The sequence below is a fragment of the Moschus berezovskii genome, chromosome 8 (genome assembly GCF_049115385.1).
Source record: "Moschus berezovskii isolate FMDL1 chromosome 8, NW_MosBer_1.0, whole genome shotgun sequence".
NCBI classification, from domain to species: domain Eukaryota; kingdom Metazoa; phylum Chordata; class Mammalia; order Artiodactyla; family Moschidae; genus Moschus; species Moschus berezovskii.
This window is the reverse complement of record NC_142467.1, coordinates 30,501,021-30,528,554: the sequence shown is the minus strand read 5'-3', so window position 1 is coordinate 30,528,554 and position 27,534 is coordinate 30,501,021. Positions and strand designations below refer to the sequence as shown.

Genomic DNA, 27,534 nt, shown 5'->3' with positions numbered 1-27,534 from the left:
TTTTAGTAACTTCTTCTGATTAGAAAATTATGTTTGTGTTAGAAATTGTAGAAAAGATAGAAAAATACAAAGGTGAAAATTAATTTTATTCAGCATCCAAATCTCTAAATGTAAATATTATCTTCCTTATCTTCTTCCACATATGTGTGTGTGTGTTACCTCTGCATATTTTCAAACTTATTCTTTCTTTGTAGTTTTTCGTAAATTACTATTTTTTATTTAACAGTAAGTTTTGGACATCTCCTAAATATTTAGTATCGTTCTACACCATCGTATATTTGTTTGCTTGTTTTTTGCCATGCACAGAGCATGCAGAATCTTCGTTCCCCCACCTGAGATCAAACCAGCACCCCCTGCAAGGGAAGTGCAGAGTCCTCACCGAGGAAGTCCCTACAGCATCGTTTAAATCACTTATGTTGTACAGTCCTCATTTTATACGTAAACCCTGTTTATTTAACAAATTCCCCTTTGTTGGGCTTTTAGGTTGTTCACTAATAGTCATTCCTTTCTGGGTTTATCTAGATGGCCAAATAAGCCAACTTGACCAAAATATGTTTCATCTACAGAATTCCCTTTTCTCTTTTTGCAGTGGTCTCTGGTTCGTCATCCAGCTCTAAGTATGACCCTGAGATTCTGAAAGCTGAAATCGCCACAGCAAAATCCCGGGTAGGTCCTCTCTGCTTATGCTATTGATGGGGGTCCCCTAGGCAGCTTTTGGCTACTAGCCTACCCACAAGACCAGAGTAGATGCTTCAACCAGGCAGTGGCAGCTGGTGCTGACTAACAAGACCCTACATAACAGGAGCAGCTGCAGCAGCCCTGATTTTACTAATAGCAGTGTTGATAGCAGCTACCCTTTCACAGGCGATCATGCTAACCAGGCACAATGCTAAATGGTTCATGAGTAATACCTCATGCCCTCGCGATAACCCTGTGAAGTAGCCACTGTCACTATCTGCATTTTAAAGATGAGCCAACAGAGGCTTGGCGGGATTAAGTAACTTGCTCAAGGTCACAGTGGACTCAGGCTTACCCCAAATTTCTTCATGGAAGGTGCTCTCTTCCTAACCACTGCTCGTTCTGCAGTATCATATTTAATTACTTCCTGATTACCTTAGGGGACAGATAGCTTTTATTCCCCCTTTACGGATGTGGAGACGGACTGAAGACCAGCACTTAAATGACTTGCTCAAGGTGAAGTCAGTGCTGTGAATGTGGGTTGACTACAATTTCAGATGCCTGTAAGAAACTATGAAAGGGGAGAAGGGGCTGGAGATGAGGCAGGAGGGGACGGTGTGGCCTCGAAGGGTATGCCTTGTCTAAAGGAGTAGTGGGATTTTGGCTCTGTGCTCTTGTGCCCATGCTGGAACGTGGGCTCCGCGTTGGCACATCTTCAAGTATTTTCATAAAAGAACTGTGTATCTAGGCCTAGTATACAAAATAGCTCAATATTTAATTATTAGCAACTGATTTTTTTTTCATTTTTATTTATTTATTTTTGGCTATGCTGGTCTGCGTGGGCTTTCCTGTAGTCTCAGCGAACGGGGCTGCCCTGTAGTGGTGGGCACGGGCTTCTCAGTGGTGGGGGCTGCTCTTGTTGCAGAGCATGGGCTCTAAGGCGAATGGGCTTTGGTTACTGCAACACGTAGGCCCCGGAGTTGTACTTCCCAGGCTCTGGAGCACAGGCTCAACAGTTGCGGTGTATGGGCTTAGTTGTTCCCTGTGTCTCCAGGCTTTGGCAGGTGGATACTTTACCACTGAGCCACCAGGGACACCCTTCAGCAACTAATTTTTAAAAATTTAATAAGACTGCAAGCCAAAGCATTTCTGCAGGCTGATGCTGGCTCCCTGGCCAGGTCGTGCCTATAAAGTTACTACGTTGCCTCTTACCTCCCTGCACTACACTAGCGAATCCAGTACTTGCTTTAAGTAATGCCCAGCCCAGGAAATTGCCATTATCTTCATCTGTCAGAAACAGGAAGGGGAGGCTCACAGAGGCAACGACATGGCTTGAGAGAAGCCAATCAGGCATGAGAGAAGCCAGCCAACTAGTCGGGGGAAGGCCAGACTCTAGCCCAGGTCAGCCAGGTCCTGTCGACTTCGTGTTTCCGCGGAGCAAGGGCTGGCTAAGAAGGACCTACAGGACCGCCGGACTGGGAGGCTGACCGAGTGGGCAGCTGCTGAGACCCCAGCAACATCAGAGAGGGGTGTCCAGGGGACGTTGACCTGAGTCATTATGCAGGGGCAGCTGGGGGCTCTGGGTTAACATCAACTTCTGACCCTCTGTGCGGTCTTGTGCCATCCAGGTTAACAAGCTGAAGAGAGAGATGGTTCACCTCCAACAGGAGCTACAGTTCAAAGAGCGTGGCTTTCAGACACTGAAGAAGTAAGTCCACCTTGTGGGGCAGGGTATGGGGATTACCCTCATCTGTGCTCGCCTCCCATCCTCTCTGTCGCGCTCTCCTTCTTTCTCTTTCTACCCTCCTTGAAACGAGGCTTTCTAATCGTTCAGTTCCACTTCTAGTCTACTGAAGACCATTCCCCAAGGCTGAGGTTTAGAAAGAGAAAAGGGGACTCATTTCCGATTGAGGTTCTCATGGTCCTCTGAATTCCCGAAGTCATTAAAGTCTGTTCCATTCAGTTGAGTTTTGCCAGCCACAGAAATGAGTATCACCGGGCATATCTGTGGACCCAACTCCTCCCCTCCTGTAGATGGGGGAGAATCTGATATGCACACAGACAAAACCAGGTCTTTCCATGGCCCCCCAAAGTGAACAATGACCCTGGCTTGTGTGCTCCCAGAAGAAACAAGGATCCCTTCCACAACAAACGGATTTCTAGAAGAGTGGGCTCCATGCCAAGCACACTGTACTTTGCAGGTGACAAGAGATTTCCAGAACTTTGACCAAATGCAGTTTTCGCTTTCAGAAGCTGACTTTCAGCCACGAACATGCAGTTCTCTTGTTTCCTTAGAGGAGATGTGCTCCTTGTCACTTTTATGATTATACTAGCAGAGATTTATTGAGCACGTAGTCCATGCCAGGGAGCACTGCCAGTGTTTCTGTCTGGGTAACCCCTCATGACAGCTCTGTAAGGAATGTGCTTTTAGGTGACTCCATTGTATAGATGGGGAAACTGAAGCACCTAGGCCATGTTCCTGAGTGTTAGCTTATTGTCATTATTAACCACTTATATCACTGAGACTTGTGCCTTGAGTCATGTTCAATATGTGTGATGGGCTCATGGGACAGTCTACCAAGGTGCCTCGTAGCCTTCCTGGAAGCTTCAAAGAGGACAGTCAGTAGATGTCTCTGTTCTAAGGGCTATCCGCTTAGACTCCCAGTGAGGTCGCCTGTACACAGATAGCATCTTCTCTGGACACTGCTGCCTCACTCCATTCTCCAGACCTCAAACCACTCTCACTACTCTTGGCCACAGCCCCAAGCCTTTGGGTGTTTATCTCCAAGCCCTGTGAATCGAGGGGAGTTGTTCAGTTGCTCAGTCGTGTCCAACTCTGCGACCCCATGGACTATAGCACGCCAGGCCTCCCTGTCCATCACCAACTCCCAGAGTTCACTCAAACTCATGTCCATTGAGTCAGTGATGCCATCCAACCATCTCATCCTCTGTCGTCCCCTTCTCCTCCCACCTTCAATCTGTGCCAGCGGCAGGGTCTTTTCCAATGAGTCAGTTCTTCGCATCAGGTGGCCAAAGTATTGGAGTTTCAGCTTCAACATCAGTCCTTCCAATGAACACTCAGGACTGCTTTCCTTTAGGTTGGATCTCCTTGCAGTCGAAGGGACTCTAAGAGTCTTCTCCAACACTACAGTTCAAAAGCATCAGTTCTTCAGTGCTCAGCTTTCTTTATAGTCCAGCTCTCGAGGGGAGTTGACCAAAGGGGCCAGTGGGTTCCTATTCACATATCCCCACTCCCCCGGCCCCTATTGTGCAGGTGAGCCACCAGGATATAAGGAAATATGGCTCTGTGTTACAGATTGCATAGAGTACCTTTTTGTGTTATGTGTTAATGGCTTTGTGTTTATATAGATATATATATTTATATGTGTTTATATAGATATTTAGGTGTGTATCTATACATATGCCAGTCCTGTCTCTCAAGCCAGTTTCTAGTCTCATTAGGACAAGGGGCTGCACTTTATGCTTCTTGGTAGTCTCCAGTGGTGCCAAGGGCAGCCAGCGGCAGTAATGTGAGTTCAGAAAATTCCTGTAAAGCAAATAGCCTCATGAGTCTTCCAAGGTAGTGGAGCAGGTTCTGAACACATAGTTTAAGGGCTACTCACTCTCAGAGCAGGGGTCCTCCCCCTTCCTCTTCCCTCCTCCCCTCCCCGCTTCCTCCAATGCCTGCCCCACCACGGTCCCACCCCTGTCTCCCAACTCCTAGGTGCTCTGGAGCTTCTGGTTCAGACACTTCCCATTATTCTCTGAGCCACCACAAACCTGTTTTACCACTTTGTCACCCTGTAGCAGCATTGATCATTCTTGTTGCTTGGTAAGCTGACGCCGAAACCCCAAAGACAAGACTCCTTTTCTCCCCCTCCCTCAGCCTGCCCACCCCCACCCCTTTGATATCGGCCCAGATAAGACCGCCTCTCAGGGCTGCTGGGCCGGAAGCCGCTCCCCCCGCCCCCTTGTTCCCTGCGGAGGAAGGTTTCTGCTCTAATGCGCACCTTGGCAGAGAGGGTTAGGAATGTCGCTGCCAGGGGCAGATGGCCTAGGTTCAAATCTTAGTTCCCAGGGAACATGAAAAAGTGGTTTGCTTCATCCCCTTGAGCTTCTGTTTCTTTGTCTGAAAAATAGGATATTGTAAATATTGAATTGGAAAATCCGTGTCAAGCGCTTGACCATACCTGGCACGTAGGGAAAACCTGGTGAGCTGAAGGGGGTGGTGACCTCTAGGTAGTTGGCTGTTTGGACTTGGGAAGGAACTCACATGAACTGTGCCTTCGCCCTGGGCACCAGTCACCTCCTTCCATTGTCTGTACTCAGCAGCCTTTATTCTGCTTCCCTTTATAGGCCAGGGTACTTGATGGGGCTGCAAATAGACCCGAAGCTAGACCTGGGACTCTTGGTTTTGAAACGCATGTCCTTATACCTGCCTTCCTGGCATCGTCCCAGATAAACCCCCCAGGCCCCGAAAACATCAGGCCCCTTTCCCTCTCCCAAGGGACTGCATTCAGTGTCCACTGGGGAACTGTCCAGTCACTTTTAGCGTCCTCTCTTTGTGGAACCTGGAGGAAGCTAAAACTCATTTGGTTCATGGTCAGCAAGGGGCTTCCCAGGTGGCACTAGTGGTAAAGAAACCGCCTGCCAATGCAGGAGACATAAGGGACACGGATTCAGTCCCTGGGTCAGGAAGATCCCCTGCAGGAGGGCATGGCCACCCACTCCGGGATCCTCGCCTGGAGAATCCCATGGCCAGAGGAGCCTGGTGGGCTACAGTTCCTGGTGTCATAGAGTCGGACGCAACTGAAGTGACTTAGCACACACATATGGTCGGCAAACCCAATCTTAAAAAGAAAAAAAGGCTGCTGAGGATGGACCTCTCGGAAAAGACTGAAAAGAAAAATTAGGACCAAAGCCAGGGATTTGGCCCCATCAGCTGCCTTGAGCCCTTGTAAATAAGGAAGACTAGGCATACCGTCCCTGGGGGTGGTGGGCAGGACAGCATCTCTCTGCGGGTCCCCAGAGCCACCCTGCCCAGTGAGAGTTGTCTGGACAAGACCCAGAGGAGCCAGCTACCATCAGAGCCTTTGCCCTGCTTCTCTGTGGCTGCCGGGTGTGACTGTCTCAAATGCTTAAAGAAAGGATAGCTGTGTAATTCGGAAATCCTAAAACACCAGCGTCCCACTCCCCACCTCTCCCAGCACATACACACCCTCTCCTTCCCACCAACTACGCAACTTTTCTTTCCCTTTAAAAAAAAAAAAAAAGATTGATTCACTGAGTACATAATGGTAACCCTTTGTTCCGCTCCCCCCACTCCCCAGTCCCTGAGAGTCCGAGTTCCTCTCTGGAGCCAAATTCCAGAGCCTGGGTTGCTAAGGCCCCTGAGAGGAATCAGGTAGAAGCCATGTGAGGCACCCTAGGCCCTGAAAACAGACCACTTCTGTCTCTTCCTGCTGAGGATTCAAAGCCACCCTCACCCAGTTGGCAGGGGACAGCTGGGCACAGCCCCCTGCCCAGAGCCCCCAGCCCCCGGCCAGGTTCAGACAATACAGCATCTCCCCTGCACCCCCTTTCCATTTGGGACAGGGCCACTTCCGGCCCCAGGACACTCAGCTCTAGGGGGAGCCTTCTCTCCACCAAGCATGTTGGTCAGGCCTCTGTTGGGAAAGCTCCCTGTAGACAAAGTTTTCAAACTCGATCTGAGACCAGTCTTAGCCAACCTGGCAGGCTCACCCAGGCCCAAGTCCTCGAAAGGCATAGACAGGCTATTTTTAGTGGGGAGACATAACTGGGGCTTTGTCTTCCTCCAAGGAGGAGGCTGAAGGGATGGGGCTGTGAGACAAGTCTCCTTACCCCTCCCTGCTTGCAGACAAGGAGGCCAGAATGAGAACCTGTGATTCCCCACTCAGGTTATTTTTAGCCCAGGATACTTCGGCCTGTAGAAGGCCAGAAAAGCATGCCTCAGGGTGGTTTCTCATCCTGAAATAATGGGTTTGTGGTGTTCCCTCAGACTACAAAACTTCCTTTTCTTCACTGGGAACTGAAACCTCTGCCCTGGCTTTTGATGAAAGTGTGAAGCAGTTAAAATTTCTCTCTGCGCTCAGAGCCTCGTCCACAGCTCAGCTCTCCTTCTCCAAGAGGGCTGGGCCCCCCACCAATAGGGTTCATTTGACCTTCAGAAAATGGGTTCGTGCCCCTTCACCTCCGTCTTCCTCCATCAAAATGAACCTGTGTGTAGGGCCTGGACGGGCTGGCAGACTCCCCAGTCTGAAAGTATTATAACCCCTCACATTTGTCTCATACTTCCTAGCTCCCCACCTTATGTTTCAGCCTTATCCCACTTAACATGGTTCACAGCTCCGTGAACACGGGCAAGGCATATGGCATTATCCAGGTTTTTTTCAGAGGAGGAAGCTGAGGCTCTGTGTGCACGAGCCCCATGCCCAAGGTCATGCTACTAAGTGGTAGCAAGGGGTTTCTTCATCCTTCTAACCTTTCCTTCGTGTGACCATTAACTTCGACAAATGCTTTTTTTATTATTATTATTGTATTTTTAAAAATACTTGTACTTATTTACTTACTATTGGCTATGTTGGGTCTCCGTTGCTTCACTGGCTTTTCCCTTTCTGTGGCAAGCAGGGGCTACTTTCTAGTTGCAGCGCACAGGCTTCTCATTGCAGCGGCTTCTCTTGTTGCGGAGCACAGGCTCTGGGGCACACGGGCTTTGGTAGTTGCAGCTCCTGGACTCTAGAACACAGGCTCAGTAGTTGTGGCACACGGGCTTAGTTGCTCCGTGGCATGTGGGATCTTCCCAGACCAGAGATCGAACCCATGTCTCCTGCACTGGCAGATGGATTCTTTACCACTAAGCCACCAGGGAAGCCCAACAAATGCTTGTTAAAGGCCGTGGTTCTCACCAGCGGTGATTTTGCTCCTCCTATCCAAGGGACATTAGGTAAAGTATGGAGACATTTTTTGGTTGTCACAACTCAAGGTCCAGATGCTGCTAGCATCTAGTGGGCAGACGCCAGGGGTGCTACTGAACATCCTACAATGCACAGGACAGCCCTGACAACAAAGAATGATCCCACCCCAAGAATCCTGAGGTTGAGAGACCTGAGTTAAGGAACACGAAAAGATACTCAACATCGCTAATCTTCAGGGAAATGTAAAAGTATCACCTCACACCAGTCAGAGTGGTCATCGTCAGAAAGAACACAAACAAATTGTTTGTGAGGATGTGGAAAAAGGGGAATCCTTGTACACTGTTGGTGGGAATATAAACTGGTGTAGCCACGATGGAGAACAGTATGAAGATTTCTCAAAAAACTAAAAATAGAGCTACCACATGACCTAGCAGTTCCTCTCCTGGATATATATCTAAAAATCACTAATTGAAAAAGATACACACACCCCAGTGTTCATAGCAACAGTGTTCACCATTACTAAGATATGGAAGCAATCTAAGTATCCATCAACAGATAAATGATAAAGAAGATGTGGTACACATATACAATGGAATCTTAGTCATAGGAAAGAATAAAATTTTGCCATTTGCAATGACTCCGATGGACTTGGCATTACGCTAAGTGAAGTAAGTCCGACAGAGAAAGACAAATCCTATATGATATCACTTATATGTGAAATCTAAAACATACAACAAACTTTGAACATAACAAGGAAGAAGCAGACTCACAGATATAGAGAACACTCGGTGGTTGCCAGTGAGGAGAGGGAAGGGGAAGGGACAGTATAGGGGTAGAGGGCAAAAAGGCATTATTACAGGATTTTATGAAATCATGTGTGTGTGAACCCTTTTGAAAATTGTAAAGCACTATAGAATTGAGAGACTTTCCTTCAGTAAAATAAAATAATGTTAAAAGTGAAAAAAAAGGGACTTCCCTGGTGGTCCAGTGGCTAAGACTCCACACTCCCAGTGCAGGGACCTGGGTTCTATCTCTGGTCAGGGAACTAGCTCCCACACGCCTCAACTAAGACCCAGTTCAGCCAAATAAATAAACATTTGGAAAAGAAGATCACATTAAAAAAAAAGTATGACTCTGTGCTATATAATAAAACTACTCAAACATATTCAAGCTTATCAGATGACACTACCACATAAATTATTAATTATAATGCAACATACCGAGTGCAGTGTCACAGCTCTACAAGATATGAGAACATCTAGCCCAGCCTGGAGACTCAGGGAGATGATCAGGGAAGGCTTCCGCTAAGAGTTGACTTCAAGAATGGTGTTGCTTCTGCAGCCTAACACTGACATTTGCAATTTGACAGGGACCTTCTGTGCTTTATCCAATAGGCAGGACCTGAGGAAGAAGGGACAGAGGGGAGACTTCTTTCAGGACTAAAGCACTGTGGTCTGTGTTTTTTCCCTGGGGGAACCCCATCCATCACCCTATTTTTATCTGACCTTTCCCCTTGGCTCTCTCCTAGAATCGATAAGAAGATGTCAGATGCTCAGGGCAGCTACAAACTGGATGAAGCTCAGGCTGTTCTGAGAGAAACAAAAGCCATCAAAAAGGCCATCACCTGTGGAGAAAAGGAAAAGCAAGATCTCATTAAGGTACAAGACCTCCCAGTGGAGCAGGCCCCATCCCAATTTTTCCCGAGCACCTTTCTGTGCCAGGCAGGACTTGGGTGGGCTACTTCCATGTGCTGCCAGATCCCTGAGTTCTCTTCTCTAGTTCTCTTGGGCTTTTAGTCTCATTTTATAGAGAAGAGAATGGAGGTTCAGAAGCATGAAGTGACTTGCCTAAGGTCACACAGCCAGTGGCAGTGGCAGAGCCAGAACAGAAGCCCTCTGGTCAAGATTAAAGGTCATATCCTGGCCACCAGCTCTAGCTGTCTGGTTTACAGAACCAAGTGGCGGGAGCTGGCATCAGCGTCACTAACCTTGGCATCCTTGTAAGCATTTCATTGCGTGTTCCGACTCTGTGCTGGGAACTGACAAATGGTGATAGCTGTGATGTACAGTACCGGGCAGTTGTGCCAAGCACTTGGCCCACACCGTGCCTCACTTTCCCCTTATATCAGTGCTAGATTATCCCCGGTATACAGCAAAAGACTGCACAGATGAGAGAGCAGACACTAGAGCCACGATTCAACCCCGTCAACGCCTAACTCAGAAGCCCATACTCTTAACCATTGTACATCCCACCCACCCTCAGCGGAACTGCCTGGACCTCTGAGATATTCTATTTTCGGTCCCGTGGGCAGATGAGCAATTAAGCTCAGGGTGTTGTAAATGACTTGAGGAGGGAAGCTTTACACTCTGGGACAAACAGAATAATTTCAAAGCTCCTACGAGGACTGTAGCCCAGCGAAAACACTGAAACCAGGCATTAGTGGACAGTGAGGCATGTTCCATTCATGCTTAGCAGTTAAACGTGCCAAGCCTTAAGTCAGATAGACTAGGACCAAATCCCGGCTCTGTCAGTTGCCAGCTTCTCCACGTAACAACTTCCTCATGGATAAAATGGGGGTGCATACGTGCCTTCACTTCAGTCATGTCCAACTCTTTGCAACCCTATGGACTGTAGCCCATCAGGCTCCTCTGTCCATGGGATTCTCTAAAGCAAGATTACTCAAGTGGGTTGCCCTGCCCTTCTCCAGGGATTCTTCCTAACCCAGGGATCAAACCCCGGTTTCCTGCAGCTCCTGCACTCCTGGCAGATTCTTTACCACTGAGCCACCACCAGGGAAGCCCCAAATGGGGATAATCACAGGTTATTCCTTGTAAGATTGCGGTCAAGATTAAATAAGGTCATGGTAAAATGGACAGTTATTAAGTATTGACTAAACCAGCACTTTATACTGGTTATCTTGTCTAAACAATATGAAAGTCAATATGATAGCCCTGTGAGATAGGACCCATGGTTATTCCCATTTTGCAGGAAAAGAAACTGAGGCACAGAGAGGTTAATCAACAAGGTCAGAACACACAGCTAGAAAGTGCCAGAGCAGGTTATCCTGACTCAGGCTGTGCAGCTCCAAAGCCATTGTCCACACTGGCTTCTCCCCTGTAAGGGGCCCAGCACAGTGCCTGGCACCTAGTTGATACCCACCCACTGGTAGCTCTTTATAGGAGAAGTGGGGTGTCAGGGCCCCTAGTATATTCCTAGAGAGTGACAGACCCAGAGCACCCTCCATGGAGGGGGTGTTGCTAAGCCTGCCCTCCCCTCTCCAGAGCCTCGCCATGCTGAAGGACGGCTTCCGCACCGACAGAGGCTCCCACTCCGACCTGTGGTCCAGCAGCAGCTCTCTGGAGAGTTCGGGTTTCCCACTGCCGAAACAGTACCTGGACGTGAGCTCCCAGACGGACATCTCAGGAAGTGTGAGTACATAGCTCGTGCCACCAGGGGCCCCGAGAAACAGAGTACCCTTCTTGTTACTCACCCGAGGAGCTCGCCGGGGCCCTCTCTGAGCCTGGGTGCTGCCCCAACCTTCCAGAACGCGTTCTCTTGCAGACCTCTTGGCCTGCGGACGGTGTGAGATGATGGCCTGGAGGGGCAGCCAGCCCTCACTCGCTGGTCACAGGAATGCATCTCTAGATGCTGCACAGAAAGCTTGTTTGAAGGGTCTTTCTCAGGTTTTCCTTGTGCTGATTAGCAGCGCCATTCTGTTTCCCTCTCACCACCTGAGAAGCAGAAGATAGTTCCCTCCTGTTCACCCCAGAACAATACATGTGGCTTTCAGACAGCTGCTCCCCTCCCAGTTCGAAAGCTCAGCCCTGGTTAGAGCAATGAAGAGTGCAAGTGCTGTCCAGACATCGCTCCTCAGAGCAGAAAGCCTCAGAGCAGGACTGACCCAGGGCAATCCGTAACTTAGAACAGCTTTTGTTTTCCTGGAGCAGGTGACACTGAATGAACGCGCCTCCGTGCCTAAATGCTCTTCTCTGGTTTCTACAGTCGTATTCCCACTCGTGAGGAGAAGCTCCATTCATGTCTGATGGGGTGAGCCTCGTGGCTTTGGACAGACTGGCATGGCCAGCAGGGCCTCCATCCTCACACCGCCCGTTGTCCAAGTTCTAGGCCCTTCTTGTCACTCGGCGTTGCCCTCCTGACTGCAGGCTCCCTGAGTATGGAGGAGCCCTCCCCAGCAGGCCCAGAGTGGCCTTCTTGTGTGGTGGCGGTGCCTATTTCCCCCGGCCAGCTGTCCGCCATGCTCTTACGACCTGAATGAGCTCCAAGCCTTTTGGGGCTGCAAGATGATATTCCAAGCCCTCGGCTTCTCTTCTCGAAGTGATAAATGTGTGCTTTGGGGGCTCTTCCCATGCCTGTAGGAAAGAAAATGTCTTTCTCCTAACTAGCTTCCCTGCGATTCACGCAGCCAGCTCAATAATTGGGTACTATTTTTAGCTCCTTCCCACACAAGCTGTCAAGTCTCTCAGGAGCCCCCGAAACCCAGCTCAGCCCTGGCCACCATAACCATGTAATTCCTGACCTGTTCTTTCCTCCAGTTCGGTACCAGCAGCAACAATCAGTTGGCAGAGAAAGTCAGATTGCGCCTTCGATACGAAGAGGCCAAGAGAAGGTAATTAGAGGCTGGGGCCTGGGGGCAGGACGGTCCCCACAATAACAACTGGTTGGCCAAAACGTTTGTTCAGGTTTTTCTGTAAGTACTTAAAATCCAAACGCACTTTCTGGCCAACCCAGTACTACTGTAGCGTGTCTGCTCTGTGCCTGCTTTTTACACATTTCATGATGTTTAATCCTCGCAAAGACTCTGACGGTATTATCATCTTCATACTTTAGTCTTCTCTGAAATTCTGGAAATGACTGAACCAGGGACACTTAGATAAAGAGTACAACTATGTTTTGAACCATAAACCTTAAACCTCAAACCTAGTAATCTTTCCACTTGCCTGCCTAAAAATCAACCTCTAAAATCAAGGCTTACCAACAATCATATAAATAGTTGTGTGCGAAAGAGCACAACTGGGGTTTCCACAACAGGCTAAAAAGACTACTGATTCTACCCATTTCAGTGTCTCCTGCCCAACTGGGAACAAGCTGTGCTTTTATACTGTGTAGACACCAGGGACTTTAGACACTCTGTGACTTCACAGAATCCTAGGCAGTTGGGTTCCACTACCACAAATAAAATAGTAATCAAAGTTGACATTCTTAGAGAATCTGTAATGGTCCAGACAGTGCACTAAACCATCCGTATACTCATCGTCTCACTTAATTTTAAAAGCAACCTTATAGCACAGCTTATCTCATATTCTCTCCATGTTAAGAGAACAGTAAGATCTAAGATGTTTCATGACTTTTCAAGGTAGATTCAGAATTTGAACTGGACAGTCCATGGTCTTCCTATACACTGAGCCTGTATTTCTAAGCAAGAAATCACAAGATCTGATGGTAAATGAAACCAAGCACATTGCATCCATTCCTCCTTAGGCTACATTGCCCAGGCCATGGACATTCTAAGTCAAGCCAGGGGGAGTGTGGCGGTACCCAGCCCTGCCCCTCTGCCATCAATGAGTAAGCAGCAGAAACCCTTGGCAGCAATGACAGGAATCCTGTAGAAACTGGAAACAAGAAAGGGAACTCATAGGCTTATTGAGCACCAACGTGCAGGGGTAATCTAGCTTCAGGCACAGCTGGATCCAGAGTTTCAAATGAATGTTACATAGACTCACTCTCCTTTTCCCCTTCCTGCTTGCCTTTGTGTGTTGATAGGGTTTTCTGTCAAAGTGAAAAATGACCCCTGCTCTTCTAGACTTACATACTGCCAGGCTACCAGCCCCAGCAAAAATAGGACCTACTTTCCCCATACAGTTTTACCAAGCTTTGGGCTTGAGACTCATTGGCTTTTCTGGGAGAGTCAGTCATTGTCTCAGGATGGGAGGAATTGGAATTCTCTGAAGGTCCAGACATGACTCATGTGCCCAACTATAAGAAGGGGACTGAGGTCAGCTCTGTGGGAACTAAGTGACCTGACAGTATGGGAGGACATGTCGAGTTCCCGAAGAAAACTTGGAATATTGTTAACAAAAGAAGCAGAAAGTGGATACTGTTCAGGTGGGGAAAAACACACCCTGTGCACTGTTTCAGCTCCCCCTAGAGATCCAGCAGAACAGCATGACTTCTACCTTGGACAGCCACTTCTTGGCCGCTCTGAACTCTGTATATATTCCAGTTTGCAGTGGTGGCTATCTTAGATGATCAGTTACGGAGAAATGAAAGGGCTGGAATCTTTCCTTTAGGGCTGCACCACTGAACTTCTCATTACAGAGCTTTCTGACTCATCTACTTTTATCCAACTTTGCGCCTCCTCTTTCACCTGAAAGTAGTTTAAGGACACAGAATAAAGTAGCCTGCTGAATGGGGAAGCAAAGGCTGTGGGCCTTGAGGCAGGGCGGGTCGGTGGCTGTAACGCAAGGTCTGATTGTTGCCAGGTTTTGTCATGTGTGCCCTTCTTGGGAGTGAGTCTAGTAGATTTCTTCCAGTTCTCCTAAGGATGTATGGCTCAAAGTTAAGGAGCGCTGACAGGCAAAGCACCACCAGAAAGTACATTCAAGAAAACCTCAATTAGCGACCTAAAAGGAAAGAAAAATCCAAAAAACAGGGGATATGTGTATATGTATAGTTGATTCATTTTTCTGTATAGCAGAAACTAATGCCACATTGTAAAGCAAATATACCGAAATAAAAAATTTTTAAAGGACTTTTCTGGTGGTCCAGTGGTTAGGACTTTGTCTTTCCAGTGCTTTGGGTGCAGGTTTGATCCCTGACTGGGGAGCTAAGACCCCACATACCTCTTGGTCAAAAGATAAAACATAAAACAGAAGTAATATTGTAAAAAAAAAATTCAATAAAGACTTTTAAAATATGTTTAAAAAATACATACATTGACTCTGATGGATCTGGGACAAAAAAAAGAAGCATCAGTCACCCCTTCAATGTCCCATGTGTAGTAAAGCACCCCCACCCCCTGACTTGGCCATACCACCCTTCTCAAGCAGTTGGCTAGATAACAGCTACAGTTATCCCAAAGCCGGTTTTGGTGGACTGCTGTATATGTGAGTATGGGATTAAGATTAATTCACTCTAAGAGTCCCTGCTGAGACACTTGGTTGGGAAGGAGCAAATGTAGATGTGGTTCTCTGTGAACTTCTCATTACACAGCCTGGAGGTCTCATCTCCAACAATGTTTTTGGTGAAATAAGAATTTGGCCACCCTGTTTGCAGGTAAGATTGAACTGAGGGTCTGGAGGCCTGGGGCCCCAACAAATACTGGTCATGTGTATGACCTGCAGTCATAGGGGAACCAAATCCTCTCTGGCTACCTGTCCCACGGGATTACCATTAGGTCCTGTCCACCCCAGGGTAGGACAGTGAAGGGGCTTCCCTGGTGGCTCAGATGGTAAAGAATCCACCTACAATACAGGAGACCTGGGTTCGATCCCTGGGTGGAGAAGATCCCCCTGGAGAAGGGAATGACTACCCACTCTAGTATTCTTGCCTGGAGAATCTCATGGACAGAGGAGCCTGGTAGTGATAGCTATTAATAAAAAGACTTTGCAAAGACTAAATCCTGAAGAATCACATGATTGTTTTTAAGTATTTGTAGCAATACTCTCGGAGAAGGCAATGGCAAACCACTCCAGCACTCTTGCCTGGAAAATCCCATGGATGGAGGAGCCGGGTAGGCTGCAGTCCATGGGGTCACTAGGAGTCGGACATAACTGAGCGACTTCACTTTCCCTTTTCACTTTCACACATTGGAGAAGGAAATGGCAACCCACTCCAGTGTTCTTGCCTGGAGAATCCCAGGGACAGGGGAGCCTGGTGAGCTGCCATCTATGGGGTCACACAGAGTCGGACACGACTGAAGTGACTTAGCAGCAGCAGCAGCAGCAATACTCTTAGCAATACTGTGAATTTTAATTTGATCCAATGATAATCATACCGAATATCTATGTAGCACTTGGCCTTGTATAAAGAGCTCTTTTTTTCTTTTTCAAGTCCTCTTTAATGGAATGGATTGTTCCAATTTTTAAAAAAATGTATTAATTTTAAAAGGGTTCACTTACATCTGTGTAAAGAGCTCTTAATTATATGTTTTCATTTGGTCCTTACAACTCGCCTCGCAGATACCAGTATCAGCCCCACCAGATGAGGATGCATGTGTGTGTGCTAAGTCGTTTCAGTCGTGTCGACTCTTTGTGACCCCATGGACTGTAGCCCATCAGCCTCCTCTGTCCCTGGGGTTCTCCAGGCAAGAATACTGGAGTGGTTGCCGTGCCCTTCTCCAGGGCATCTTCCCCACCCAGGGACTGAACCTGCGTCTCTCAGATCTCTTGCATTGGCAGGCAGGTTCTTTACCACTCATGCCACTTGGGAAGCCCACAGATGAGGATACTGAGTCTCAAAGCAGTAAAGGGCTCCCAGCTCCTTCCCGTAACACTGCTTAATGTCCTACAGTGTACCAGGCACTGTGCTAGCAGCTTGTGTTGCCTAAATGATTTCTTAAGAAAGTCAGAGCCAAGACTCCAGCAGGCAGCCTCAGACCTCAAGTCTGCAGTTGTTCACAGGGTGCTACCACTACCCTCTGGACTGAGAACACCAGGGGAGCAACGGCAGTTTTTGCTGTCAGCATAGAGGGCCCATGACTGCCATTGTTTCAGCACTTATGTGCCAGACATACAGAACACATAATTCCTCATTTTCACACCAATTCTGATGCAGAAGTAACTGTTTTCTTCTATGCAAGGCTCAGGGAGTGTGCCCCACATTACACACATGAGAAGTGGTTAAACCAGGGAGCAAGCGCAGTAGCAGCAGAAACATTCATTGAGTGCTGGTTTAGTATGTGCCAAATATTGCGCTTGGACATTTTATGAATTATGTCCTAAAACCTGCAACCGTTACCCCACAAGGAAGGAGGTTTTGTTATTCCCTGCAGAGTGACGAAGCAACTTGCCCAAGGTCACATAGCTAGCGGTAGGAGGCTATTGCCTGGTGATGGATCCACTTCTGTTCTATCAGGCTTCATGTCCCTCAGGGCAAGGACACTGCCTCTAACCCCCTCCCTGCTGAGCTGGGATTGGCATGTGGTAAGCACCGCATGTGTTCGTCAGATAAAAATCTGTTCCTTGAGACCACACACTGATCAAAAGGAAGCCAGTCAGGGTCAAAGAGGATGCTCTGAGAACAGCAGTGCTCCTCGGACCATGTAACCTTGGCAACACAGTCTGTCCTGCTGCTCCTGGGTTGCCACTGAGCACACCGGTCAGCGCTCACCCTCTTGGCCCACAGGATCGCCAACCTGAAGATCCAGCTCGCCAAGCTTGACAGTGAGGCCTGGCCTGGAGTGCTCGACTCTGAGAGGGACCGGCTGATCCTCATCAACGAAAAGGAGGAGCTGCTGAAGGAGATGCGCTTCATCAGCCCCCGGAAGTGGACCCAAGGGGAGGTGGAGCAGCTGGAGATGGCCCGCAAGCGGCTGGAGAAGGACCTGCAGGCGGCCCGGGACACCCAGAGCAAGGCGCTGACCGAGAGGTGGGGCTGGGCTGGGGGCATGGGGCCCTTCCCTGCTGCTGGTCACCCTCTAGCCCCCCAGAGAGAGGGACAGCCTGGGACGCCTGGGCTCCACTCTGAGAGCACAGTTTAGAGAGCTCATCACTTTGCAGAATAGCAAATCTAGGGAAGTGACTCACCAGTCAACCATCCCAAAATTTTACCAGAGGGAATCACATTACCAAAACGTCTGCTCACATGCAGATTTTCAGAAATTCTCTTCTGAGATAAGCTCTGTGTGATTTAGAGCAGTTGTTCTCCAGCTTCGTGACAGTGACTTGCATGTTATTACCGAATAGATAAAAGTTTCACGAAACGGTGTGTAGTCTTTCTGTGTGACAGTCCTCTGATACTTTCTTTCATATTGCATCTCTCTTCACACCGGTTGTGGCCCACTAAATTGGTTTTGCCACGTGCTAAGGAATTGCAGTTTGCAGTTTGAAAAACACTGGTTTAGATGGGGCTTGCAAACTGAGATGCTTATAGGGGTCAAGCAGGTGATATAAATGCCAGAGGCCATGGGCCATGTTAGACTGCAGTGCACAAACCCCAGGAGTTGTCTGCAGCCTCCAGGAAGTGAGTACGGTCCCCAGGCTGCTAGAGGCCCCATTTTTCAAGAAGAGAGTTCTTTTGATTTTTTTTTTCAATATTGGCAACTAATCCAAAACAATTTTTAATACCCTAGAGGCTATATTATCCTCTTCTGTGGGCTTGATTTAACACGAAAGCCACTGCTTTACATTCTCTGGTTTAGACTGTATAGTGAAAGTCGCTCAGTTGTGTCCGACTCTTTGCAACCCCATAGACAGTCCATGGAATTCTCCAGGCCAGAATACTGGAGTGGGTAGCCTTTCCCTTTTCCAGGGGCTCTTCCCAGTCCAGGGATCAAACCCAGGCCTCCTGCATTGCAGGCAGATTCTTTACCAGCTGAGCCACCACAGACTTCCATCCTAGTGTCTCCCCAGCCTCCACACCCACACTACACAGAGCGCATCTCCGTGTTCACAGAGTCCCTCAGGTGGTCATTCAGGCCCCAGCTTCTCCATTCGTGCAAGAGACGTTTTGTGGCACATATTTTGCATGCAAGGCAAGAATAGTCATGATGTCTGCTCTGATACTCTTAAAGTATATTCAGTTATTTTCACTTTTTTTTTTTTTGGCAGCAGACTTTATTGGACAAAGTCCCTGCCCTTAATCTCATGGACAGAGGAGCCTGTTGTTTAGTCGCTCAGTCGTGTCCAATGTTTTGCCACCCCATGGAATGGACTGTAGCACGCCAGGCTTCCCTGTCCTTTTCTATCTCCCGGAGCTTGCTAAAACTCATGTCCATTGAGTTGGTGACGTCACCCAACCGTCTCGTCCTCTGTCGTCCCCTTCTCCTCCTGCCTTCAGTCTTTCTAAGCATCAGGGTCTTTTCTAATGAGTCAGCTCTTTGCATCAGGTGGCCAAAGTATTGGAGGTTCAGCTTGAGCATCTGTCCTTCCAGTGAATATTCAGGAATGAATAGTTCTTCCAATGAATATTCAGGCATATGCAGCATCAGTCCTTCCAATGAATATTCAGAGGAGCCTGGCAACCTATAGTTTGCGAGAGTCGGACATGTCTTAGACTAAACCACCACTACCACCTGCCCTTAAGGAGCTACAATTGAAGACGTGCTGTGCTTAGCTGCTCGGTTGTGTCCGACTCTTTGTGACCCCATATACTGTAGCCCACCCAGCTCCTCTATCTGTGGGATTCTCCAGGCAAGAATACTGGAGTGGGTTGCCATGCCCTTCTCCAGGGGATCTTCCCAACCCAGGGATCGAACCCAGGTCTCCCACATTGCAGGCGGATTGTTTACTGCCTGAGCCACCATGGAAGCCCGGAATTGAAGACAGTGATTTTCAAACTTGTGGGGTGGGCTTGGGCAAGAAGGGAAGGGATGAGCGGGGCACTCCTCTTTCCAGTGTGCTCAGAGGCAGAAGCCCAGTTTATAAAGCAGATGAAGCTGGCTGGGCCAGTGGCAGCAGGCCAGGTGTCCTGGGTGCCCAGCCATGCTCTCTGTATCACCCCATGGTGGGGGCTAGGATGCTTTCAGGGAGCCTCCTCTGTGCTAAGGTACCCTGCTTGCAGCCCCACCCTGGTAACTGAGTGAGCTCTATCGGCATATGGCAGGGTGCCAGATGGGTCAAGTTGACCCGCCTCTGCCTGGCCTCCTGTAAGCACATCAAAGAGTCCATTGACTGTCAGTGGTAGGAAATCTGTCCCCATCAAGCCCCTTGTCAGAACTATTCACCAGGATATGTCACTTTTCTCACCTTTTCCTTCTCCAGGGAGGAGTGGCTGATTGCTGACACACCACCAGGCAGGTGGGAGAAGGAGGAAAGGGGTTCAATAACTGGTGGTTTATAGTCCTAGGAAGCGCCTTCTAGAAACCTCCTTTAGTGCCAAGACCCTGTCCTACTTTCCCCATGGCTGTGCAGCTTGGGGACTTGGCCTGTGACAAGACACCTTTTTGCCTTTAGCGTCATTTGAAAGAATAAATGGTTAGCCAACCTGAGCAGACCCTTACAGGCCTCTGCATGTATCTCCTAATGTGTCTCCCAGTCCTCTGGGTTCCTGACTTGCTCCTGGGCCCTGCAGCTATCATTGGGAAGCCCTCAGCTATTCATGCTCACAGCCAGCAGCTGAAAAGAACAGATGCGTGACAGCCTTACTCCTTGGTTCAGTTCAGTTCAGTTCAGTCGCTCAGTCGGGTCCGACCCTTTGCGACCCCATGAATCACAGCACGCCAGGCCTCCCTGTCCATCACCAACTCCCAGAGTTCACTCAAACTCATGTCCATCGAGTCGATGATGCCATCCAGCCATCTCATTCTCTGTCGTCCCCTTCTCCTCCTGCCCCCAATCCTTCCCAGCATCAGAGTCTTTTCCAATGAGTCAACTCGTCGCATGAGTACCCTTCCTACCACTGACCTTGAGCAAGTCATTGGCCATATGGACTTCAACTGCCTAATATGGGGGGAAAAACAAGATAATTACATTACATACAAATATTTATATATTCTGAAGGCCGGTGGTTAGACCAGATTGTGAACTGAGGCTCTTCTCTAATAATTTCAGTTTCTTGAAACTAGGATTGGATATGCTCTTAGAACTCCCTAAAATGAAAGTGTTAGTCACTCAGTCATGTCTGATTCTTTGTGATCCTATAGCGAGTTGCCTGCCAGGCTCCTCTGTCCATGGGATTCTCCAGGCAAGAATACTGGTGTAGGTTGCCATGCCCTCCTTCAGGGGATCTTCCCAACCCAGGGATCGAACCTGCGTCTTAAGAGTCTCCTGCATTGACAGGTGGGTTCTTGACCACTAGTGCCACCTGGGAAGACTATACTACATGCAAAAGGTACCATTATGTACCAGATTCTGTAACCTACATCATCTCATCTAAGCCTCCCAGCAACCCTGAGATTAATCTTCGTTTCATAGATGAGGAAACTGAGGCTCACCCTATATCACCGAGGCACAGAACCAGGATGACTACCCAGGCTGCTGCCCACTTAGAAGAGCTTTTATTGTTGCCTTCAGCGTCACCTTTCAAAGGTCTGGCTGCTCTCCTGGAACAGTGAATTCACACAGCCCGTCCAGGGAAGCCAGAACCTCCAGTCCATGGCAGCTGCTGAGCGGGCGACTCAAGGTCCCAGAGGGCAGGGTCCCCTGGGTCACACAGAAAGAAGCCAGGGGAAAGCCTTGGGAAGGACAGGACTGATGGCTTGAGCCCCTGCAGGAGAGAGAGGAGAAAGCCCACCTGTAGGTCTTCATCTGGGTTCTTCACCTCCAGCCCCCTGACTGTCTGCGTTCATCTTCTGACTCTTATTCTCTGTCTAGGTTTCTTTCTCTTTTTGTTTCTCAGGCATGCATGCTCAGTTGCTAAATTCGTGTCTGACTCTTCGCAACCTTGTGGACTGTAATCCACCAGGCTCCTCTGTCCGTAGAATTTTCTAGGCAAGAATACTAGAGTGGGTTGCCGTTTCCTTCTCCAGGGGATCTTCCTGACCTGGGGATTGAACCCATGTCTCTTGTGTTTCCTACACTGGATTCTTTACCACTGAGCCTCCAGGGAAGCCACACTCCACTCTTTCTTCTCTCCCTCTTTAAGTGGGACAGAGGGGACTTCCCAGTGGCTGAGACTCTGGGCTCCCAATGCAGGGACCCTGGTTCGATTCCTGGTCAGGGAACTAGATCCCACAGGCCACAACTAAGACTTGGCACAGCCAAATAAATTAAATAAATAATTTTTTTTTTTTCTTAAAGTGGGACAGAGGATGAAATGGTTGGGTGGTGTCCCCGACTCAATGGACATGAGTTTGAACGAACTCTGGGAGATAGTGAAGGATGGGGAGGCCTGGTGTGCTGCAGTCCATGGGATCACAAAGATTCGTATACGATTTAGTGACTGAACAACAGTTGTACTCCTCACCTGCACACAACAGCCTCTCTGTTTAAGGTGGCTTTGATTAGGCCAGAAAGAGACACATCCAGGAACAGCACACCACAGGGCCTGCCGAACCCCAATCAGGAATCGGTGAGAAGCACAGACCTCCCCCCAACACCCCCTGTCCTATCCCTTACTCCCACCTCCCTTCCTGCAGACCCTTCCCCCACTCCAGAGAGCTGCAGTGCCTGTTAGAGTGGGGTCTCTGCCCCCACCCCAAGGACCAGCTCTCCAGACCTGAGACGCAGCCCAGGCTCTTGCATTTTTAACCAGCACCCCAGGTGCTGAGCTACAGCTTGTGGGGTTCCAACCCCACCCCCTGGGTCCCCTGCATGCTTCCACGCTTGATGTGTCCTTGGCCTCCCAGCATGTGCTGGGCATCACATGCAAATGCCATATGGCCACCGAAGCCCATTGCCTCTGGGAGGCGGCCTCAGCACCTGCATGCTGTTACTGGTGGCGACACCCCTGTGCTTAAGAAGTCAAGGCCACCTGGCTCCCAGTCCCCTAAGCCTCCAGTTGGGCCTCCGGGGTGGGTGGGGGGAACCTGTGTTTACTTCTAGTGCATGTGCTGTGGTCTCCTCCCAGAGGAGAGGAAAACAAAGGTAGAAATGGGACCCCCAGCTGTGCCTTGACCACCCGCCCCCGGACCTCACACCCTTTCAAGGTCTTGCTCTTATAGAGGGTCACATTCCACAGTCCTGTCCATTCCATTGAAAACTGGGCTTTTGTTCATTACTGGCTCCATCTGCCAGCCTGCTGTCTGCCCCCACCCCCAGCCCCAGGCAGGACTCTGGAATAACAGCGCCAGGGGTTGAACTGGCCAAGAACCATGCCGAGGCCACTACGCCCACTGTTCCCATGGCCTTTTTCTGTAATTTCACAGCCCGGCTCCCCAGTGACGGATCCTGCCCGTCTCTCATCACTCGCCAGTTTTGTCTCTGGTCTTCATGGCAGGGTCTGTGTTGGGGGCCTGGGGCACGTCGGTGGAGGGATGGCATGGTTAGCTTTTCCATGCAAATGAACTCGTTCTCTCAGGCCCCAGGCTGGGTTGGCTGTGCTTTGGGAGCCATGAGTCCAGTAGGATGGCATAAGGGGATACGAAGACGCATCCATGGGAGGTTATTTTTTTAATCTATTATTTACTTTTTGGCTGTGCTGGGTCTTCACCGCTGCACCCGGGCTTTCTCTAGTTGCAGCGAACAGGGGCTACTCTTCACTGTGGCTTCACATCTGGGTGGCTTCTCTTTGCTTTCGTTGCGGAGCACAAGCTCTGTCTAGAGCATGGGCTCAGTAGTTTTAGCCCACGGACTCGGTTGCTCTGCAGCGTGTGGCATCTTCATGGACCTGTGTCCCCTACATTGCTGGGGGGCTTCTTAACCCCTGGGCCACCAGAGGAGTCCCAAGGGAGATCGAGCGTCTGGGTCTTTTCAGGAGAGCAAAGGAGCTTTCCCTGTGTCAACTGGGGAGGAGTCTTCCCTCCAGTGATGCCTTTTCAAACATGTCCATGTTGTGGGCACCATGCTCGGGGCTGGGAGAGCAAGGCACAGCTCCTGCCTTACAATCCCCAGCTAGTGAAGCAACTTGGAGACCGCAGTGTGCCAAAAAGTCACCTGGGATAGGTAATAATGATGCAGATTCCAGGGAATTCCCTAGTGGGCCAATGGTTAGGACTTGGCACTTTCCCTGCTGAGGCCTGGGTTCAATCCCTGGTCGGGGAACTAAGATCCCACATGCTGAGTGGCGTGGCCAAAAAAAGAGAGATGCATATTCCTGAGCCCAGGAGATCCCTGACTGTTCAGTGGTTAAGTCTCCATACTTTTCACTACTAAAAGGGTCTGGGTTTGATCCCTGGTCGGGGAACTATAATCCCGCAAGCTGTACTGTACCAGCCAAAAAAATAAAAATAAATAAAACCCCAAGGATTTTGCCCTCAGGAAGGGAGTTGCAGAACTGAGCATTGTTGTCAGCATGCCTGGGTGCAGGCCTTTGCTCCCGGGCTCTGTGATGCTCCATCACACTCACCAGGATCTTCCCCAGCTGCTCTGGAACCATTCTCTCAAGCTCCTTTGCTGACTGCTTCTTGCCTGTTCAGTCTTGAGATGCTGTTTAGACTCAGAGCTTGGTCGTGGACCCTACCTCTTTTTGTCCCTTTTATATTTTGCCCTAAGATTGTATATTTGTTTGTTAGGGCTGCCAAAGAAGCATACCACACATGGGGTGACTTCAACAACAGAAATGTATTAAATATTTCCACAGAGTCCTGGAAGCCAGAAGTCCAAAATCAAGGTGTTGGCAGGGTGGTTTCTTCTGAGGCCTCTCTCCTTGGCTTCTGGGTCTGCACATGGCCATCTACACATCTGCATGTGGGCTTCTCTCTCTGCGCACAAGGGATGGTTGGGTGGAGTCTTAACTCTGCCACTAACTCTCTAGCTTTAAGCAAACTATTTAGCTCTAAGAGCCTCAGCTTCCCCATGCATAAAGTGAGATGATAAAATTCTTACAAGAAGGGTTATTGTGCAAATGCTTTAAGGCTATATCAGGGCTTCCCTGGTGGTTCCTCAGTGAAGAATCCTCCTGCCAAAGGAGATGCAGGTTCCATCCCTGAATTGGGAAGATCCCCTGGAGGAGGAAATGGCAACCCACTCCAGTATTCTTGCCTGAGAAATCCCACAGGCAGAGACATCTGGTAGGCTACTGTCTATGGAGTCGCAGAGTCACACACGACTTAGCGACTGAAGAACGACAACGTAAGTTTCCTAGTCAGCCCCTGGTATATAGCAGGTGATGCATATAGCAGTTACTCTAAGATTGTACATAAAGACCAGATCTCTCCAAACGTCATAGTATAACGCTCCTAGGACGTTCCTGTGTGTGTGTAGGTCTGTGGACATCTTCATGAGTACATGCCTGCAATTCCTCTCTCGGGGAGATGGACGCTGGATCCCCCAGGGCTTCCCCCTCATGCCTTCTCTCGCTCTCTTCAGGTTGAAGTTAAACAGTAAGAGGAACCAGCTGGTGAGAGAGCTGGAGGAAGCCACCCGGCAGGTCGCAGCCCTGCACTCCCAGCTGAAGAGGTGAGTGGTGGGCAGCGGGGTAAGTGTTCCCTGGGGAACAGCCAGAAGCACTTGAGTGCACAGCAGGCCCGTGGATGGTCTGAGGGAACTTGTGCTGGGCCAGGTGTGGCCCAGGGCAGGGTCCTTCACCTCCCCAGACTGCAGCCTCCTCGGTCCTTCTGACAGCGCGCAGAAGGCCCCAGTCGGGTGCCAGTGAGTCTCGTCCACATCCCTCACCCCTACCAGCCAACCTGCATGGCACAGAGGGGGTCGGCTTCAGGCCGGGGCCTTGCTGGGCAGTGTGGCCGGCATTCTATCACAGCATTTTGTTTTCATCAGGTATTTTTATCAGTTGACAGGGCTTTTCAAATTACACTTAGGCTATAAAGGCTCCTTTTGAAGATAACTATGTTAATGTTTAAAAAGTGAGTTGATTTGGAGAAAAATATTAAGCTGCATTCCTTGGCACTGGATTCAAATATGGAAAAATAGGAAAATAGAGTGCAGCTGGTGGAGGTTTGAGAAACAGAGATACAGAGGAGGAAGTGGACTCAGAAGGCAGCTGGCTTGGGATCGAATCCCAGCTCTGCCGGCTCCTGATTACGTGGCCTTCTCAGGATATCCCCTTCAGTGAAGCGGGGGTGCTTGGTCTGCCCTGGACGCCATCAGGGGGGTCCAGTGAAATGGGGGGTCCAGTGAAATAGTGTGTCCCGAGTGCTTTCCGGGGGAGCTTCCGGGCAGCCCACCCGCTCAGTGTCCTCCGCTCCCCCCCTGCCCCAGCCTCTCCGGCAGCATGCAGAGCCTGTCCTCGGGCAGCAGTCCGGGGTCCCTCACATCCAGCCGGGGCTCCCTGGCCGCCTCCAGCCTGGACTCCTCCGCCTCAGCCAGCTTCACCGACCTCTACTATGACCCCTTCGAGCAGCTGGACTCGGAGCTGCAGAACAAGGTGGAATTCCTGCTCCTGGAGGGGGCCACGGGCTTCCGGCCCTCCGGCTGCATCACCACCATCCACGAGGATGAAGTGGCCAAGACCCAGAGGGCGGAGGGGGCCGGCCGCCTGCAGGCCCTGCGCTCCCTGTCAGGCACCCCCAAGTCCATGACCTCCCTCTCCCCCCGCTCCTCACTCTCCTCCCCGTCCCCACCCTGCTCGCCTCTCATCGCTGACCCCCTCCTGGCTGGGGACGCCTTCCTGAGCAACCTGGAGTTTGAAGACCCCGAGCTGAGTGCTGCTCTCTGCGAGCTGAGCCTCGGCGGCAGCATGCAGCAAAAGTACCAGCTGGAGGAACCCGGCCCGGAGGGCAAGCCACTGGGCCAAGGTAGACAGCGCCGCATCCCAGGAGGGAGGGAGGTGGGGACTGTGCTCAATAGGCCTGAGTTCCGACCCCAGTGATAATTGTGACAGTTACAGGCAACGGTTACTGACTGCTTTCTGCACAGTGAATCGATTTATTCATTCATGCAGTAGGTATTTATTATGTGTTTACTGTCGTCTAGATCCTGAGCAAAGGGTTTTTCCATGGTGAGTTCATTCATGTAACAGGTATTAAGTGCCTGTTGAAACTATGTCCTAATGGGTGGACATGGATTCATTCATTCATTCATTGGACAGATAGGCCATGTGGGTTAGTCACGAGGATACAGTGTGGAGGACAGACAAGGTGCTGGTTCCATGACGCCTGCATGCAAACAAAGGTACAAATAATAACTGTACAAGCAGACCGGGGGAAAGCACTTAGGAGGAGAATAAAACAGGCTGTGATGGAGCCTTTCAGGTTGGGGTGGGGCTGCCATTTCAGGCTGGGTGGTAAAGGAAGGTGACATTTGAACTTCAAGTTGAACGGTGAGAAAGAGCCAGCCTTGAGAGAAGCAAGAACAAAGTGTCTGAGGCTGAAACAGGGGCTGCAAGAGAAACCAGAGGGAGGGGGTCACCAACAAGGCAGAGAATCAGGCAGAGAACGAATTGTGTAAGGTAAGGAGTTTGTATTTTATGCTAATTGCAGCAAGGATCCATGTCATTGAAGCCAGGGAGTGACAAAAGATCACTCCTGTTATGAGGTCAAAAAGGGCAGTGTAGTCTAGACTGAGATTCAGGTCAGAAGCTTCAAAGTAAAAGATGATGCCAATAATGACAGCTAAGGTTTATTAGAAACATTTTCAACTGTAACAGCAACCACATAATAAATTATAATGGTGAATATTTATTAGGGTGCATTGATGTGGTGGGCAATGCACTTGATATGGTGAAATAGGCTCCTTCTATTATACCCATTTCACAGATGGGGAGACAGAGGCTCAGAGAGGTGCTATCACTTGCCAACAAATGGGGAAGGGGAGATTGGAATCTGGGTTTTTCTGACCCCAGCACCCAACCTCTTTATCACCACGGTCCCCTTAGGACATGAGGCAGCTCTGTGTATTTATTCCTAAGATACCCCTGACACTCGCTGACCCCATCTCGCATATGGTATGAAAGTCAGGACGGAGCAGGATGATTTATTGAGTTCAGGTGTACAAGATACAGGCACTGTTGCACATACTGATTCATGTAAACCTCAAAACACTATGAGGTGGGTGTTGATTTTATCCTCATCTTACAGACTGAAAGGCGTGAGACTCAGTGAGGTTAAGTGACTTGTCTGAGGTCAGTATCACTGCGGTAAGAGGAGAATCAGGACTGGCCTCAGGACCACCTACCCAGAGCCCACACTGAGCCAGGTGCCAGCAGTGTCGGCAAAGGTCTCCTGCTTCTGACTCCCATGAAGCCAGCT

The 27,534-nt window shown here is 49.5% G+C and overlaps 1 protein-coding gene across 2 annotated transcripts in view; it reads left to right on the top strand.

The window, feature by feature from the left end:
• The window catches only part of WWC1 (WW and C2 domain containing 1), a 158,923-nt gene that overhangs the window by 98,119 nt on the left and 33,270 nt on the right, over window positions 1-27,534 (top strand). For both annotated transcript variants that reach the window (XM_088838511.1, XM_088838512.1), the window contains 8 exons: window positions 590-666; window positions 2,307-2,386; window positions 9,142-9,271; window positions 10,895-11,041; window positions 12,167-12,240; window positions 16,977-17,219; window positions 24,698-24,787; window positions 25,547-26,082. In XM_088838511.1, coding sequence (XP_088694637.1) covers window positions 590-666; window positions 2,307-2,386; window positions 9,142-9,271; window positions 10,895-11,041; window positions 12,167-12,240; window positions 16,977-17,219; window positions 24,698-24,787; window positions 25,547-26,082 — 1,377 coding nt within the window. The remainder of the gene's footprint in view (window positions 1-589; window positions 667-2,306; window positions 2,387-9,141; window positions 9,272-10,894; window positions 11,042-12,166; window positions 12,241-16,976; window positions 17,220-24,697; window positions 24,788-25,546; window positions 26,083-27,534) is intronic.